At 35.9% G+C, this 19,372-nt stretch overlaps 1 protein-coding gene and 2 long non-coding RNA genes across 4 annotated transcripts; 2 read left to right on the forward strand and 1 right to left on the reverse strand.

The window, feature by feature from the left end:
• Positions 1 to 3,382: 3,382 nt before the first annotated feature.
• LOC103405073 (probable glycosyltransferase At3g07620) lies at positions 3,383 to 8,136 on the reverse strand. Of its 2 annotated transcripts, none has more exons than XM_029097868.2 (5): positions 7,903 to 8,136; positions 5,218 to 5,418; positions 4,841 to 5,076; positions 4,393 to 4,741; positions 3,383 to 4,156 (listed from the first exon to the last, which is right to left on the reverse strand). In XM_029097868.2, the coding sequence occupies exons 2-5, from the start codon at positions 5,404 to 5,406 to the stop codon at positions 3,500 to 3,502; spliced, it is 1,431 nt and encodes a 476-aa protein (XP_028953701.1). In that variant the 5' UTR covers positions 5,407 to 5,418; positions 7,903 to 8,136; the 3' UTR covers positions 3,383 to 3,499. The 2 variants fall into 2 exon arrangements, with proteins under 2 accessions (XP_028953701.1, XP_008342266.1); XM_008344044.4 differs by lacking the exon at positions 7,903 to 8,136 and adding an exon at positions 5,549 to 5,735.
• A 1,319-nt stretch (positions 8,137 to 9,455) lies between these two features.
• Positions 9,456 to 10,729, forward strand: LOC108169892 (uncharacterized). Its single transcript, XR_001786203.3, has 2 exons — positions 9,456 to 9,907; positions 10,202 to 10,729. It is a non-coding gene; the product is annotated as an uncharacterized lncRNA (long non-coding RNA).
• A 1,196-nt stretch (positions 10,730 to 11,925) lies between these two features.
• LOC103426004 (uncharacterized) lies at positions 11,926 to 14,426 on the forward strand. Its single transcript, XR_528047.4, has 3 exons — positions 11,926 to 12,144; positions 12,451 to 12,527; positions 13,971 to 14,426. It is a non-coding gene; the product is annotated as an uncharacterized lncRNA (long non-coding RNA).
• Positions 14,427 to 19,372: the final 4,946 nt, after the last annotated feature.

Here is a 19,372-nt window from a genome sequence, read left to right on the forward strand (position 1 = left end):
GTTCAGTAGTTGAGACGAATTTCAAGTTCGTATTCTAAAACGACATGTTTTGTGTTTGATTCCTTGCACATAATTATACGATGGTGGTCAGAGAATGCTTAAATGATTTCATCAGTCTTTTCGATTCAAAATGGTGAACTATTTTGAGAAGCAACCATCTATTTCCTTTTCAAGAATAAAACAAGTGGAACCTTCATTTTGCCTGAAAACTTCACTTTGTTCATTTGATTTTAACAATGTGAAATTATCAGTAATTTGATAAACCAATCAAACTAGCTGAATCATAAAATCGATCCTTTAATTTTGTTCTACATTCTATTGAATTTACATTAAGAATAGAAAAAATAATGGTTAATAAACAACTGATTGAATCACATTATTGCTAGCCCATTGTAAGGTACTAATTATGTAACAACCTATCCCTAACTTTACAATTTTATTAATTTTAAATGAGTGAATTGACGAAAATGCCTCTAGAGGCAAGGATTTTGACTTCTGTTGACCATCGGGGCGTCTCGGTCGACTTTTTAAGATTGATCGTTGACTTTTTGTTGACTTTTTACAAAATTTGCTCGGGACCCCGCTCTGGTTCCGAATCCACGCTCCGTTTTTCCAAATTTAGTCGTTTAAGTTGAGTTTTACTAATTGTTCCTAATATTATGCTTAGGTGCAATTATTATCAGAGACTCTGGTTATTCCAGTTTAAACGGATGCGGCCTCGCAAGTATCTGTGAGTGGGTCTTTACTTTTAAATATTATATATTTATTCAGTTTCTATTTATACGTTTGAAAGAGAATTTCCTACGTATGCCTAGATTAGACTAATGTTTATAAGAATTAGCGAAATAGCGGAAATTACGAAATTATCCCAAATCCTACGGGATGCACATGTATGCATACTTTTATGGGGTTTTAATTACAACCATGATTAATATTTTACTTATTACTATTATGTTGATGTGAATTATCAAATTACTATGGCACGACTATATTTATGTTATCTGCTCATCGTTTGCTGCACCGGTGTTAGTACTCGCCGGAGCCAAGGCCAATCTTTCACGTGTATGTTCACATCGCACTGTACGTTCACTTTGTAAGTGCCAGTCATGTCCATTGCTATAGGCAATTAGGACTCGTATGTGCTGCTTATAGCTCCACTTTTCACGTCGTAAATCACTGGTACACCCAGTCATGTTTATGTCAGAATACATTTGCATGAACTCGTGCATAGCATGTGTCGATAAGCACTCGATATGATATGTTTGCTAATGCGAGATTATGTGATTACATACGTTATGTACTTATTTATGAAATATTGTGTCGTATTGAATTCTTGAGATTTTGCAGGTTACGGTAGTTATTTTCTTACTATACGTAGTATGTATATCTTGGAAACTATACTTGTTTTACGGTGATGGGTTATTATGTTTTCGAAAAAGTTTTTATAAAGCTTTGTTTTTAGGCCCACTCACCCTTATTTTTCACCCATCCAGGTTTAATAGCTACGCATTTTGTGTCGACGAGGATTCTTGGCAAATCTTGGTATAAGTGGTTACCTTCGATGGTATGATTCTCATCCTACCTTACTGCACTTTACTTATGCTCCGACATAACGTGTGAAATGAGTTCATTCCCGCTCACAAGCGCACTTTTGTGTTTATGCATTTTTAGGTTTAAATTTATCCACAATTTCCTTATCACTACACTTTTATGGCTTCGTCACCTTCCTAGTGTCGGCCAGTACAGCTCGATTTGGAGTCCAGGTGTACATTCCGAGTCAGGGTGTGTCAAATTATAAAAAATAAAAATAAAAAAATAAAAAAAACACTGTACAAGAAAAAGTTAAATATTAAAAACACTGTTTACCATTGTACAGTAAATAGTTAAATATTAAAAACACTATTTATCATTGTTTATATGATGAAAATACCCTTGCTACATTTGATGCATTATTTTGAATTTCTTTTGAAGTTTTTTGTTTGAGGGCATTTCTGTCCAAATCTTTTTGGTGAAGCCCGTGACCCAAAAAAAACACTATTCACTAGGTTGTTGGCTTTATATATATTAGCCTTCATGCATGCGTGCTATGTGCGATTGACATGTTTTAAATGAATAATATTAGACCATGCTAGAAGAAACCCCTCATAAACCAATCAAAGCAGCTTGTTGATGCACAAAATCAGTGAGGACTTTGGTACAACAGAAAATGTCAAGTTTGTGACCTTCGCTAGATTGCTTCGGTCACTAGCGTGGATAAGTATGTAAATGGATAGAGATAGGGAAGCAAACACAAAATGTACGTGGTTCACCCAGATTGGCTACGTCCACAGAGTAGAGGAGTTCTCATTAATTGTGAAGGGTTTACACAAGTACATAGGTTCAAGCTCTCATTTTGTGAGTACTAGTGAATGATTTAGTACAAATGACATTAGGAAATATTGTGGGAGAATGATCTCCTTTTATAGAAGAGAGTTTCTAGTTTTGTTTTGACATTGACACGTGTCGTATTGTGATTGGCTTTTGATGTTGACACGTATCTCGCTATGATTGGCTTCTGATGTCGACATGTGTCGCGTTGTGATTGGCCTCCTGGTTGGAGGGAAACTCTTCTGGATCCTTGACGATATAACGTTGACCGGTGCTCAGTAGTTTTAGGATTGGTCAAGTATGATACAAACACAGCTGAATCCACATAATACAATCGGTCTTTCAATTTCGATTTACATTCTATTGAATTTACATTAAGAATAGAGAAAATAATAGTTAATAAACAATTGATTGAATTATATTATTGTTAGCCTATTGTGAGGTACTAATTATAAAAAAAAAAATTAAGAAAAACATTGTACCAAAACACAGTTTATCACTGTTTACTACTATACAGTAAATAGTTAAATATTAAAAACACTGTTTATCACTGTTTATATGACGAAAATACCCTTGTCACATTTGATGTATTATTTTGAGTTGCTTTTGAAGTTTTTTGTTTTGGGGGCATTTCTGTCCAGTTCATTTTGATGAAGCCTATGATCCCAAAAAACACTGTTCATTAGGCTGTTGACTTTATATATAAGATGGAGTGGGATCAGTTGCAGCTGTCATGATACCAAGCAAGTCCCCAAAATACCAAAAAAATAAAAAATAAAGTTAGAAATATTAGCCAGATTTTCTATCCCTGTATTGTCACTTGGTATGGTGTAAGAGAGCTAATTTTAACGCGAAAAAATATAGGAGAGCTAATTTTAAATTTTTGAATAAAAAGCTTCAAGAGAGAACTTTAGTAAAAACAACCCTCAATTTAACGGAACAATTGACACAACTAAGTTGAGAGGGAAATTGACATGAATGTAAGTCTATGGGGGCCTCGGAAGCAAATTGAGAGTTCATAAAGTGGAACAATACCTTCAGGGGGTATTGCTACATTTTTCACTTTGTATTTAAACAAATTTTTTTAAAACAATATCGTGATGTACTTGGTAACTTGGGAAATAAATTAACTCTAAATCTGTACATTCAATCTTCTAAGCCAGATTGAATGAATAATCATATGGAAAACATCATATCTCTTGGGTGGATTATTCACTACAAAATGCCTTTGCACCTGCTTCACTCTTTCCTGCATTCTTCGATATTGCTCTTCAGGTATTCCCATTAAGATTTCTTTAAGTTTTGGAATTTCACTCACTGAAACTTGAACAGAAAACGAGTCCCAGTTAAGCACATCACTGAAAGGCAGCACATAGTGTTGTGATATCAAAACTGGAACACAATCTGCATAAATTGCCTCCACAATTCTTGGGCTGGCAACTTCATGTCCACTAGGGCAAATGCAATACTTGCTTTTCTTCAGCATGTCATGGTATGAAAGCTCTTCAGGGAGTTTTTCATAGACCAGTAAATCTCTGTCTTTTCCTTTCCAATGCTCGAAAAGAAATGGCCTAATTCGACCGTGCATTCGTCCTGCAAAAAATGCTAGGATTGTACGTTTGGACGGATGCAAGCCTCCAATTAGACCTGTTATTTCACCAGTTTCCAGATTGATTTCAGGAAATGATGCATCTTTCTTAGGGTTAAAGTGCTCGGATGTATTGGCGTTGCATAGTACACGGATGGCAACGAAGTACAGTTGTTTAACATACCATGTAGCCCTTGGCCCCTATACAAAAGCCAGTAGCAAATTAGTTACTCGACTGTGGATCTGAACAACTGATCATGTGAAATCATACTTTCATACAATATCTTAATTGAATTATATGTAATGATCAATAAATTCTATTTAATTCTACGTCTACATGTATAAAAATTCTAGTAATCTATAATATTTGTTTGAATGTGTGATCCAGATTAGCAATATGGCAATGTGAAATGTTGTACTAATAGTAAAAAATTTACCCAATCATGGCAAGAAAGCATGACATGATCAGCTCCAAGGCTTCTGTTCCAGTATGGATACCTATTAGAGATGATACGAACGTAATCAACCACAGTGCGCTCAAGAACAGCTTTGTCACGAATAATCGGGTGAAACAAATACTCGACGATCATCACAACACTGAATGGCAGAAAATAGACGTGAGCATTTTCAGGCTCTCGAGTCCGGAACTTGGTATCAGTTTCCATGAAGCTAAGGAAGAGTCCCTCCATAGAGTAAATGTTTTTGCAAGGACCGTTATGAAATATAGGCAGCTCTCCCTCTTCGTAGACATATATTTTAAACATTTTTTCCATTAAGAGGTAGCTCCTACATAATTGAAATAAAATGAGACAGAACTGAAGAGTAAGGCAATTTATTTTTCGGACTATTGAAAGATTTAAGGTTCTAGTTATGAGAGTTCAGTACCGGTGAAAGGCATACGCATTCCTGTAAATATCGCCTTTTGGTATATAATCTGCATCTTTAAGAGGTGTTGTATGGTTAAGATTTTTTATTGCTTCCCCAATCAATGCTCTAGCAGCAGCAAGACCAGCTTCAAGTTTCTTCAGGTTTTCATCTCCCTTCTGCCAATCCCTTTGCGGAACAGAATCGCCAATGTATCCCCTTCCAAGATCAGGCAATGCCTTCATCCTTGTTGCATCCTACAAGATTAACTTGGTCAAAACATAAGTGGTAACATCAACCCAAAAAAAAGAAATGGAAGAACAAAATTGGTTACACAAGTTTACACCATAACGAAATTTTACAGAAATTCAAGCACCAAACTTGAATAAGTAGAATACCTTGTATGATGAAATATAGTTGATTCTGAATGTGGAATCAGAAATCATATCTACGCCGGTACCCAACCATGGAAATTGAGACGTTCCTTTCGAACCATTTGTCACAAGACTCACAACCATATAAACTATAGCAAAGGAAGCCATAGCAAACACAATAGCATTTTGATATCTTCTGTAAACCTGCTTCATCTTTCTCTTCCTCTATCAGAAACACACAAGCACACATTACCTTTCAGAACACATAATTCTGTAAATGTCTGGGAAATATATGTATGATTATAAGTAGTTATCAGGTTTTCGCCTTATCAAATTTCACTTGAATAAAATATACCTGATTAACGGCATTTTCTCTCTGAGGTAATGCTATACTGGAATAGAATATGTATCCAGAGCGTTTAAAAGATGCTATACTGGCATCTTCTAACAACCGGTAACCGACATGGAATTTTTGGAGTGAACGGTAAGATAATTGTATAAAAATTTGGTACACTTCAACAAATCAAGGGAAAAAAAAAATCACAGAACGAGTAATGATTTGTATAAAATGACCTTAATTATACATTAAGATTTTGGCTACAATATTTAGATGTATTTAATACAATAATCATTTGACAGTCAGATATAAATCATGTGAATATATGGACAGATGGATGAAGGGACTAGTAATGTCCATCCCCATCCTCACATTATTACTTACGGTGCAATCCAGAGACTCCAAAGTTATTCTCGTTCCCTTCATATGTTTTGTCAATCTCAAATAACAAATCAATTCAACAAACAATAAGATTTATAAAAGTATTGGCCATAATTTTTTTTGGTTTCTCCTCTGCTCTACCTCTTACTTGAGTGCTAGGGTTTCTATATTTTTTATTGATAGAATTTTCCTATTAACCTTAATAAGTCTTTCAAATGGTTAATAAATAATTTTGTAAATACTCTCCGTTTAATTCCTTTTTATATTTGGAAGAAGTTCATCCTCATATAAAATTTTGGTTCCGCCACTATATAAATATATGTATTTAATGCTCGAAAACTTAATTTCAATCATGTGGTATCATGCAAGAATTAAAGAAGGTTTTGTTATTTACTCCTGGTCCTGATTCTTCAAGCACAAGATAATTAATAAGATTTGGAGATGCTCGATGTGACATCCCACATCGCCCAGGGGAGTGATCCTTAAATGTATATTCTCATCCCTACCTAGCACGAGGCCTTTTGGGAACTCACTGACTTCGGGTTCCGTAGGAACTCCGAAGTTAAGCGAGAAGGAGGCCAGAGCACTCCCAGGATGGGTGACCCACTGGGAAGTTGCTCGTGAGTTCCCAAAAACAAAATCGTGAGGACGTGGTCGGGGCCCAAAGCGGACAATATTGTGCTACGGTAGTGGAGCGGGCCCGGGAAGTGATCCGCTCCGGGCCGGGATGTGACACTCGAGACCACTGTCATTTGCATAGTTGTATTTTGATGTTTTATTTTATCCTTTTATTTTTATTTTAATGTATTAATTACATTTAAATTTAATTTTAAGCGGACAATATTGTGCTACGGTAGTGGAGCGGGCCCGGGAAGTGATCCGCTCCGGGCCGGGATGTGACACTCGAGACCACTGTCATTTGCATAGTTGTATTTTGATGTTTTATTTTATCCTTTTATTTTTATTTTAATGTATTAATTACATTTAAATTTAATTTTTATTTCATTCATCATAATATATTTTAATGTCTACATTTAGGCAACTAATTTTTTTATAATATATATTCCGATAACAATTTTGTATGTTCTTTATTTAGGTACATTAATACATTTGAATATTTTGGTATATCCATCGATACAAACATGTAGTTACATTGATTCAATATAATGCATTTTGGTCAATATAATGTATTTCGTTACGTACACTTTGGTACACACATTTGAGTATTGACTTTTAGGTACATTAATTCAATTATTATATTTCGGTAAATACATTTAGGTACATACATTTTGGTATTGATATTTAGGTACATACATTTTTGGTATTGACATTTAGGTATATACATTTCAGTATTGACATTTAGGTACATTAATTCAATATAATACATTTCGGTATATACATTTAGGTTCATTATAATATATTTCGGTACAATCATGTAGGTACAAATATTTCGGTACAAAAAAGTCAATTTTATATATTTTGGCACAATTATTTCTGAACACTTATGTATTTATATATTTTTGTATCACAAATTTTTTTTAATATTTTCTCATTTAAATTCATTTCTAATTAAAAAAAAAACTAAATATGTGCATATTAATAAAATTAAAATTTAATATGGAGAGATTAAATAAAAATACACATTAAATAACAAAAATTGAATGTAAATTTTGATAAAAGTACACTCAAGGGATTAAATTGAATATTTAGCATCAGGTTTTTTTTTTAAATTTTAATCTTTTACAAGGATTAATGTTCAAAAACCCCAATAAATTATTATCTTCGTGAAAACTAGACAACACAAACAATCGTCCAAGCAAGGGCAACTCAATAATTTTTATTTCAAATAATTTTAAGCATCATAAACTGTTAGAAAACGAGATTCCCTATCGTCGTTCACCTCAACGGTATTGGATCTCGCAACAATTAAATGGTTCACAGTCATCAACGTACATGATCAGTAATTTCTTCAATATTAAGAATCTACACACCTGATAAGTCGAGAACTGATAAGTGGACCGGGCAGGAACATATAGATGTCTGGGCAGATGCCTTTTACTTCATGCATACTTAAAAAATCTGACACACACTTGTACGACAACAATAAGGCAAGGAGATAGCAACAAGAGATAATAATAGAGTTTATTATTCAACGACTAGCCCAAATGTTGATGAAGACCTGGCTTCAAGTCTTTCTATTATTTATGGCTCTTCTCTTACTATGAATCTTGATAAGCTTTCATGCACGCATGTGAAAGACTTGGCTTCAAGTCTTTTTATTATTTGTGGCTCTTCTCTTACTATTATTTGTGGCTCTTCTCTTACTATGAATTTTGACAAGCTTTCATGCACGCATGTGAAAGACTTGGCTTCAAGCCTTTCTATTATTTGTGGCTCTTCTCTTACTACGAATCTTGTGCTCATGCGCGTACAGAAGACATTTTTTGAATCACGACGTGCTACGTGCGATTTACACGTTTTAAATGTATTTATATACGTTAATTGACAAAAGAAAAGTTAAATATTTGAAGTAAATGAATAATCTTAGATCATGCTAGAAGAAACCCCTCATAAACCAATTAAAGCAGCTGAATCCACATAATAAAATCGGTTTCTATTGAATTTATCTTAAGAAGATAGAAAATAATATTTAATAAACAACTGATTAAATCACATTATTGCTAACTCATTGTGAGGCTAAGCTCACTCCCCTCTCCCTAAGTGTAGATAATATTGTTTGTTAAAAAAAATCATTTAACAACTAATTTAATCACATTATTATCCGCATGCGAAAGACTTTTTTTATAACCGGGCATTACACGCCTCTTAAGATGTTTTGAACGTCTTTAAAAATAAAGGAAATAATATTTAATTAACAACTGATTAAATCACATTATTGCTAGCTTATTGTCAAGTACTAATTATTAAAAAAAACATGTACAAAAAAAATTTATTTATTAAAAAACACTATTAAAATGACAAAAATACCCTGCCACATTTGATACATTATTTTGAGTTACATTTGAAGTTTTTTGTTTGAGAGACATTTTTATCCAGTTCTTTTTTTTTTTTTGGGTGAAGCTTATGACACCAAAAAATATTGTTCATTGAGCCCTTGACTTTATATATAAAGATAAGTCCTAAAACAAAAGGGAATATGAGAGAACTCTAAACTCCATTGTATAAGAGAACAAGTGACAACCATAAAAGATGTTTAAATAACTACTACCATCAATTGATGATGTCATTAATGGTAAGTAATGGTGCGAACAAATATTGAAGCTATTTTCACTAACAGGTCATTTTAGGGTGCATTTGTTGCACCACACTATCTCGAACTGGACTAACTTCAGGGATTAAACTGGATTGGTTTTGAATGGACTAAGTAGTATAAAGATAATGAAACATTTGGTGCAGTGTCAGACTAAATCAGAGATTAAATTATTTTAGAGTTAAAAGACTTTTTTTTGTCATTTTTAATATTTTATTATTGTTAATACACACTTTTTTTATTTGACTCTCTCCCCCAGTCTCACCACTTTTTTTCTTTGGTTTGCATTCTATTCTTCGAAAGCGCATATTTGCTCCCACTAATAATCAAACCCAGAAAACTCTCTCTTCCTTTCATTTGCTTTCTCTACAATTAAAACCCATATTTCTCTTCTTTTAATTCACTTTCCCTTCAAATCAAATCCAGAAAAATCCCTTCTTTTTTTTTTCAATTTGCAGAGGCTCAGATCGTTGGATCTGTAAATCGGCGACATACTTGCAGACACATCTTCTTGGCGGAGTGCTTGGCGGCCTCAAGGAGGACGCGACGGTCGGTGGCATGTAATCTGGAGCTGCGGGCAAGGCATATGAGAGAGCTGGAAATTCGAAGGAAATTATGGAGAAGCTTTACAAAATTATTATGAAGCTATGCGATTAGAAACTTATCCTAATGATTGAAGTTATATACTAAAACATAGGCCTTATCCACACAAGTAACCGAGAAAGGTAACTAATGTGGAAAGTAGCCATCGTGTTTTAAAATTGAGATTATTTCATTTATTTCTTTGTCAGAAAGCAGCCCTTAGGGAGCGGGGCTTTTTTTTATTGAAATGGGGGAGTTTCGGGAACAAAGCTCGGCCCAGATTTTAAAGAAAAGCCCTACCCTATATGTAGGGGTAGTATCATTTCCCTATCTAAGCTATATCAACATAGCCAACTAGAAAACTCATCCGCTTGTCAGTTATTCTTGGTGTAATACTCACTCATAAATGATTGGTGTCATAATTTTTCACTGATCAGGTGTGATCGGTCTCATCCCTGTGATTGCAAGTTGAGGAAGAAGAAAAGCTTAATGGCAGCAGGTTCGGGATTTGTGGAAGACGAAGAGGAAGATGACTGAGGAAGTTGAAGCCTCAGCACATTGATGAAGCGAAGCAATGATCTTAGCAATCTCATCCTTCTTGCCCTGCCTCGCTAAGCCTAGCTAGTGAAAAGTTTAGTCGGAACGAGTCCAAGCTAGTCCCATTAAACTTAGTGTTGGCATGCACCAAACAAAGATTAATATTCTTAGCTAAGCCAGTCCAGTGAGACTTAGTGAGTGCAAACAAACACGCTCACCAAATGTAGTCCATAGTCAACACTAACTTTGTCTAGTTAAAGGGGATCAATTTAGAAATTTAGAGCTCTATAAATGATATGGGAGTTAAATCCCGCTTCAATACTTGTCCAGGTTATCATTTAATGTTGGTGACCTAACAAGTCTTCATTTTTCAAAATATTATGTAATTATTTGAAATGTTTTACAAATATGAGACCAATTTAAAATCATCTCTAAGTTGAATTGTTATTTGTACTTAACCCTACAATTAAATGAGCATTTCAAAAATGGCCAAAATTTAAAAATCAAATGATGCCAATGCAGGGGGTGTGGTTTGTTTTTGTCGTATAAGCCCAAATCGAAAACCAGAGCCCAATTTCAGATATCTGAGAACCATTTTTCTTGGACTTACACTTACCAGCTGCCACCAAAATCTTGTCCGCACCAAAATACAATGCTGCATCTCTAAAATCTAATGCAGGAAACATGAAATCTCAAAGTTTCAACTATAAAAGAAGAGTCATGCTAGGTAGATGTTGATTGAAACATTAAAACCACCATTAATGTATAACAGAGAAAGCTTGAAGATATAGAAAGCTAAGAGAGGGAAAACTTTCACAAAGACTTGTCATGGTAAGAAAAAAGGTAGGAATAAGCACACTTGGAGAGCGTAATACAATGATGAGTTGTATACGTGTTCAGGAAGTATGAATTGCTTCTAAAAAAGAACTATTGATTCTTTCCCAATTGGTAGGACCATAGATTTGTCAAGAATGAATCACTATTGACCTTATTCCTTTCATATGGTATTTATAGCTCATTACATAAAGCAAACTTGCAATTACACTACTTAAACTAACTTAAGATAACATATCATTTCACTTTAACTGATGTGTCACTACTATTATCTATTATAGCCTCCCTCAGTCTCATGTTAGGATTATGTAACATGTTCATAATATATGCAATTTGATTGGAACCAGAGACATGATAAATCACCAACTCTATCTTAAGAACATGCTCATGAATGAAATGGACATCCACCTCGATGTGTGTACTACGACTATGAAAGATGGGACTATGAGCTTAGGCTTGCAAAGATATTTACAGCTCATTACACATAGCCGTGCTACCCTTCACTTCATGGCTGTCAAACCATACTCAAGTATCTTTTTATTTGGCAGGGATATTTGGAGTAGAATTCTCTCTTATTTTTTTTTCCCTTCTCTTTCCTCTTTTTCTATTTAAACGGTTACGGTTATGCCGCATTAACATTTTATATTAATTTTTTATAAAAAGAAAAAAATAAAATAAAGAAAGTGAGAGGAGGATATAGAAAAAGAAGAAGAGAGAATCCTAATCCGGAATATTTTTCCACTTCAGGGTTTATCAAAGACAATCTTGTACGAACCCATATGCAAATTTCAAGGCTTCGTTTTCTACTTTAAGGTCTCGTTTGGCATACCATATAAGACGTCGGATAATATTAATATTACGAAATACAGTGAATACCCGCCTCCTTAGTCCTTACTCTCCAAACCCACGGGGCAATTTAGTCGCTCTCTCCTTCCTCTCCAGGCGCACACTCATCCTCTCCAGACGCTCTCTCTGCCTCTCGCGCGCTTGCTTTCTCATCTGAATCCAGGTTCGTCTTCTCAGAGGCCTTCTTCTTCTTCGTTTTCCATCCTATCCAGTTCATCTTCTCATTTTTCTTCTTCTTCCCAAGTTCCTCCCTTCCCTCTGATCTTCTATCTCCTCCTATTTTTCTTGCAATTTTCTTTCAATTGATTGAATCTAGTTATTGTTTTCTCTCTAATTATGCAATTGATTATGTAATTTTGTGTTTTAATTAGAATTTTCGAATTTTATGGTTTGCTGTTGGGGTCGAATTTTAGATTTGTTGTTGGGTTTTTCAGCTTGTGTTTTGTGTGATTGTGTGTGTTGTTTGTAGGTGTTGTCATGGCATCTAAACGCATCATGAGGGAGCTCAAGTATTTGCAGAAGGACCCCCTACCTCATGCAGTGCTGGTATTTGCTCCTTTTCCTTGAACTTGTCTTTTTATTAAATTTGGATCCCATATATAAAATTGTATTAGAATTGTAGATGGTAGTTCTAATTGAGGCTAATTAGCGGGGTTTTTTCGATAATTTCAACTGTTTGCAGCTCAGATTTTTAGCCAAAAATTGGCCCCCTTTCATCAATTGAACAGAAAAGAAAAAAACTGAAATTTTGCCCTTTGCTTCATCGATTAGGAAATAAAGATGTAGCAAATTTGTGGATGGTCCATTTGGGAGCGAAACAATCCTCCTTTAATGGTTTAACTGATGTAAAAAAGTGATGGTTAGATATTAGCATAATGTAGCTGGTTTTGTATAGGTCTCGTATGCTGGCTCATGCATCTTATGTTTCTCGGGTATATGTATATTTTGATCACTTTACTGAACTTGGCATACATCAATTCATTTCCCTCCAGATTATCCATTCAAGCCTCCAAAGGTACAAATAGAAAAACCGGGTCCTCATGTTTCTATATGTTGTTGTGGTCATGTTCCTCCATACAGTATCATTATTGAAACATGAGCTTTTGTGAGTCGTATAATGGGTGAAATGGATATCTGCACATAGTCTTTAGTTATCTATTCATACATGCAGGTGATATATATTTTGGCTACTTGGAAAGCAGCATGCATATCTTTTGTTAAAAGTTGTAGCATGCATATATTTTGGGTACTTGGACAAATTGCTTCTTACTGAAAGCAAAGCAGCAGCATGCATATATTTTGGCTATCTGGACAAACTGTTTCTTACTGAAACCAACTTGCATTTGTATATTTTGTGAACTTGGATATGTGGTTGGATTAATCTATATAACGTAACGACTGTAGTTGTGTTTTGTGAACCTTCTTTTATGTTATTGGAAAATATTTTGAATTTGATGTATGAAATTTACTATTTTTCTTTGTTATTTGAAAATTTGTGTGGTTTTGAATATGTATAAATATGAGAAAAGTTCAACAAACAAACACAGATTTTTCAATTTTTTTTTCTTCCCTTTTCTTATCTGGTTCAGTACCAAACACAATATAAATAATACGATCATTAGTTTAATACTGTACCAAACACTCGACTAATTTAGTTAGTACCATCCGATGTCTATTTATCCTATTCGACAAAAATAGTCAATACAGTTTGCCAAACGATGCCTAAGATTTATTAAAGTATAATGTTAGAGATATTAAATTTTTATATCAAATTTGTCAATAATAAAATATAAATACATTAAACAACACTCATTTAATAATTTAATTATCTATAATCATATAATTTGATTTCAAATTTGATAGAAAAAATTTGGTAGTACCTTATCAAAGACACTTCGATGTCTCTGGTTTTTTATCTGGGCTTTTGCTTGTTTTTTGTGATTTAGGATTCTCTTTCTCATCCGGGTAAGTGCGAAATCTCACTTGCAGGGCTCCAACGGCGATGACAAGCTCAACCACCCACAAGCTCTCTCTTTTTCTCTCATCTATTCCGACTGATTCTCACAGCTCGGGGTCCGATTCTAGCTTTCTTAGGAAATTGTAGTTTTGGTTAATTTACTTTAATCTAGAATTTGAGGATAAATTTGAAAAGAGTTCAAATCTGCAAGGGGACGGCGACCCCAGGAAGACCCACTACACGCTGGGGTCTGTAAGACGAGGTGTCGTGAGAGGCTGTCTCTGTTGGGTCTTAAAAAGATTTCATTACTTTGGAGATGTTTATCTCACAAAGAAAAATGTAATGGAGCGAAATTCCTCCTAGCCACAAGTTTTGTGGTTCTAGATATTTCTACTTGCAAGCCTACTTAAATATTGCAAGAACTCCAAATTTTTTTTAGTATGCATGCCTAATGCACCGACAACCTTTTGCTAGAATTTTCTAGCACATTTTATGAGTTTTCTATGGGCTGGATAATCTTCTTGGGCCAGGAACAAGATTACATTTCAACAGTCTTAAGGGCGGCACTTGAGTATAGGAACTTGCATGAAATAGCGGAAAGGGAGGAGAAGGAGAAGGAGGAGGGTTTTGATAGGGTGTGATTAGGAGACCGTGACGAAGGTATTATTGGAATGTAGAAAGTTTCATTAAACATCACTATTCATTTGCATGTTTTAGATAAAAAGAAAAGAAAAGAAAAGAAAAAGTAGCATTTAGTTGCTTCGGCCTTTCTGCTTTTATTCACAACTTCCAAAATAATGAACTTAGTTTAATTTCACCAAACACCTTAAACACAAACAATTATAAAATAAGATGTTTTTTTCTTAAGCAAAACAGCCTTAAACCAGTACTAAATGTAATATATTGCAATCCTCCTACCAAGCTCCGAAACAAGAACGGATCAGCAAGAGGTTCTCCTGAGTTTTGCTTCTGGAAGAAGAGGAGTTGCACAAGGTTTTCACACGGTCATACCAGCTTTCGACAATATCCGGCCATCAGCACAAAAATTACAAACAAACTGCAAATTTAAACAAGCGATAGCCGAGGTCAGTGAAGCAGTGGAAGAAAAACGGAAAACAAAAAGTAATTTTAGTTGTCCTATATGGCATTTAAAAATAGTTCAATTGTAACAAATCCTAAGCAGTTCATCCTGTTCACTGTTTGTATGCTTAATCTGCAGATAATCATCGAAGAGTATTCTAGGTTGGATACTGGCTGTTAAATGCCATTAATTCTAAAATTCTAAAGTTACAGTTGATAATCATCAAGAAATTAGATAGAATTTAGTCCTGAAAAGGATAGAAAGAAAACAACAACTAATAAAACACACAATTACCTAATGCATGTTGAATATGATGATCAAAGTATTAAGGAGCGTAACAAGAAAACTTGACTACTTGACAATAGTCACTAACATCAGTTGTACAAAACGAGTTGGAACAAAAAAAGCCATATGAGGGGCTAATGCCCATCATAGTTAGTAGTATACGGAACGGGTATAGTACGTGAATACACGAACGTGTATTTTTGTGCAGCTAAAGTCAATTGCAACTGAAAGCTAGTACGGGTATTGGGACAAGGACAGAATACGCATACCAGCCTCCAAGGATTGAGCAGCAGCCGTTGTCATCATCTACTTGGCGTGAAGGAGGTGGGGTTGGGGGAGCTGTGTTGTGCGGAAGCGGCATTCGACTGTAAGTGAATAGTAAGTGAAAAATAAAACAGAACCGAATAAAAAACAACACCAACAAGAACACCAAGATTTATACTGGTTCGGCAATGCCTACATCCAGTTTGGAGACGACGGAGTATTCCACTATAATCAATGAGAACATACAATAGTGTTTATCGCTCAATTTCCCAAAGACCCAAATAACCCCAAGCTCTCACACTTACAATAGAAAGAGAAAACCAAAAATACAAAGCAAGACAATTTGAGAAAATTCTTCTCTATGCCAAATGGCTTCTTGCTATTTTTCTCTCTTCCTTGTTCTTCTCTACTTCTCCATGCTTATGAGCTACACCTTGCTCTCCTTTTATAGCCAAAGAAAAGTTTCTCAAAGACATCAATGGCCAAAGGCCTAACATCAAGTCAAAAAGAATTAGGCATAAGTGCATCCAATTTTGGTTTCCCACATGTAGCATGCCATCCAACAATTTTGACCACAAAAATAGCCCAAAGATTTGGACTTTGACTACATGTTTGAGTCAATAATCAACAATCTCCACCTTGACTCAAACCCTCTAAGTAGAACTCCAAATAGTCGTCTCCCAATCCCCCATGGGGCAATCAACAAATTTTACAAATGTTAAAAATGCCAATCTCCACCTTGGCTCCACCTTGGAACAATAAACCAACATCCACAGTACCCAGAATATACCGTAGAATCCATTTCACAGCTTGCCAATGCCCTTTTCCTGGATTATGCATATATCTACTGACAATGCTAACAGCTTGTGAAATATCAGGCCTAGTACACACCATAGCATACATCAAACTACCAACAACATTTGCATAAGGAATTTGAGCCATGTACTGACTCTCTTCAACAGTTTTAGGACTCTCTTCAACAGTTTTAGGAGACATAGAAGCGCTAAGTTTGAAATGAGAGGCAAGAGGCGTACTAACCGGTTTTGAATTTTCATTCATCCTGAAACGTTGTAGTACCTTCTTCAAATACTGCTTCTGACACAGACTAATCTTGCCCTTCGCTCTATCTCTTTCAATTTCCATACCTAGTATCTTCCGAGCTTCTCCCAAGTCCTTCATCTCAAATTCATTACTTAGTTGAGTCTTCAACCTTGTAATCTCCACTTTGCTCTTACATGCTATAAGCATATCATCAACATATAAAAGCAGATAAATGAAGGTTCCATCTTGTAGTTTGCGAAAGTATACACAATGGTCATAGTGACTTCTTGTGTACTTCTGCCCGATCATAAATCTATCAAATCGCTTGTACCATTGTCTTGGAGACTGCTTCAAGCCATACAATGATTTTTCCAATTTGCAAACCCAATTTTCCTTTCCAGCAACCTTAAAACCTTCTGGCTGAGACATATAAATCTCTTCCTCCAAATCACCATGTAAGAACGCAGTCTTGACATCAAGTTGGGCCAACTCAAGGTCAAACTGCACAACCAAAGCCAACAGAATACGAATAGAAGAATGTTTTACTACAGGAGAAAATACCTCATTGTAGTCAATGCCTTCCTTCTGAGCGTAGCCTTTAGCTACCAATCTGGCTTTGAATCTTACATTGTCTTTTCCCAAAGATTCCATCTTTTTGGCATACACCCATTTACAACCAATTGCTTTCTTCCCCTTTGGTAACTGAACCAGATTCCAAGTCTCATTTTTATGAAGAGATTTCATCTCCTCATCCATAGATTTCTTCCACAACTCGCACTCTGAACTCATGACAGCTTCTTTGTAGGCGGATGGAATATCATCTTCAATAACGGGAAGTGCATATGCCACAATATCAGTAAATCGAGCAGGCTTTCGGATTTCCCTTCTCGATCTTCTGGTTGCAATATAGTCTTGTTGCTGTGGAGGCTCTTGGGTAGGTGCCTCCTCTTCATCATCCTCGTCCTCATCATCAGAATTAACTGTAGGACTAGTGTTTGAAACATCAGACCTTACTGGAACAACTGGAGTCTTCAGTAACTCCACCTGCTTTGAGCTACTCATGGTCTCGGTCGCTTCAGTTTCACCTTCATGCTTGTTCTGATTAACCATAGCAGCCTCATCAAAAGTCACATCTCTGCTTACAACAAATTTCTTCTCATCTGGACACCAGAGTCGGTATCCCTTCACGCCAGTGCTAAAGCCCATAAATAGAGCTTTCTTTGCTCTTGGATCCAACTTGCTTTCTCTGACATAATAGTAAGCAGGACAACCAAATATGTGTAAAAACTTGTAATCAGTACAAGGTTTACTAGACCATACCTCCATGGGCGTTTTGCCCTCATTCGCAGCAGCTGGCAATCGATTAATGAGGTGGCTTGCATAAGTAATTGCCTCAGCCCAAAATGCCTTGCCTAATCCAGCATTAGACAACATACACCGAACTTTCTCAAGCAAAGTACGGTTCATGCGCTCCGCCACCCCATTCTGTTGCGGTGTCTCCCTAACCGTGAAGTGCCTCACAATACCCTCATCTTGACAAACTTTCAAGAAAGGATCAGACTTATATTCACCCCCATTGTCTGATCTGAGAGTCTTGATCTTTCGACCGTTTTGCGTTTCAATCATCTTTTTCCACTTCAGGAATATCTTCAAGACTTCATCTTTACGCTTCATGGTGTACACCCATATTCTTCTAGAGAAGTCATCAACAAAGGAGACAAAATAATGGCTACCTCCCCAAGATGCATTCTTGGAAGGTCCCCAAACATCAGTGTGAACATAATCAAGAATGCCTTTAGTGTGGTGAATAGCAGTGCCAAATTTTACTCTAGTTTGCTTACCCAACACACAATGCTCACAGAATTCCAATTTGCATGCCTTTGCACCTTTCAATAAGCCTTGCTTCACCAATCCTTGCAATGCTTTTTCACCAGCATGCCCAAGACGCATATGCCATAACCTCGTGGTGTCTGTGCTATCTGCGTCAGCAGCTTCGGTGACAGCTGCTCCACCAATAACTGTACTCCCCTGCAAGAAATACAAGTTATTTCGTCTTGTACCTTTCATCACCACCAGTGCCCCGTACACAGCTTTAAGAACTCCACCCTCCATGGTGATCTTGAGACCCTTGGATTCCAATGCACCTAGTGAGATAAGATTTTTCTTCATATCCGGTACATACCGAACATCACTTAATTCTCTGACTGTTCCATCATGCATCTTCAAACAGATTTTGCCTATTCCTTGTGTTTTGCAGGCATTATTATTACCCATCAAAACAACTCCACCATCCAGCTCCTCGAGATTAGAAAACCATTCCCGAATGGGACACATATGATAGGTGCAACCTGAATCCAAAATCCACTCATTTGAGTGACCATCAGCATATGAACTCGCCAAAGCAAACTCGAAATCATCATCTCCAGATTTTGCAATATTTGCTTCAGAACCCGCTTTCTCCTTCTCTTTGTTCTTCAATTTGGGGCAGTCTTTCTTCCAATGCCCCTTTTGGCGACAAAAAGCACATTCATCTTTAGCAGGAAACTTCCCTCGTGACTTTGAACGAGATTTTCCCCGCTTCCCAGATTTTCTTTCCTCTGTTCGACCCCTTGCAACAAATGCCTCGTTTTGTGAATTGTGAGTCTTCAATTCCTTCTTACGACACTCATGATTCACCAATGCCGCAGACACCTCATCAAGTTTCACCTCAGATTTTCCATACAACAGAGTAGTTGTCAAATGATCATAATCATCAGGCAATGA

Source organism: Malus domestica, chromosome 17 (assembly GCF_042453785.1).
Source record: "Malus domestica chromosome 17, GDT2T_hap1".
NCBI classification, from domain to species: Eukaryota; Viridiplantae; Streptophyta; class Magnoliopsida; order Rosales; family Rosaceae; genus Malus; species Malus domestica.

Excerpts from the sequence above, each read along its gene's own strand:
- LOC103405073 (XM_029097868.2), bottom strand. The coding sequence starts at position 5,406 with ATGAAGCAGGTTTACAGAAGATATCAAAATGCTATTGTGTTTGCTATG. Across the intron at positions 5,077-5,217 it reads ACTATATTTCATCATACAAG|GATGCAACAAGGATGAAGGC; the intron begins GTATTCTACTTA and ends TTAATCTTGTAG. Across the intron at positions 4,157-4,392 it reads TGCTTTCTTGCCATGATTGG|GGGCCAAGGGCTACATGGTA; the intron begins GTAAATTTTTTA and ends GCTTTTGTATAG.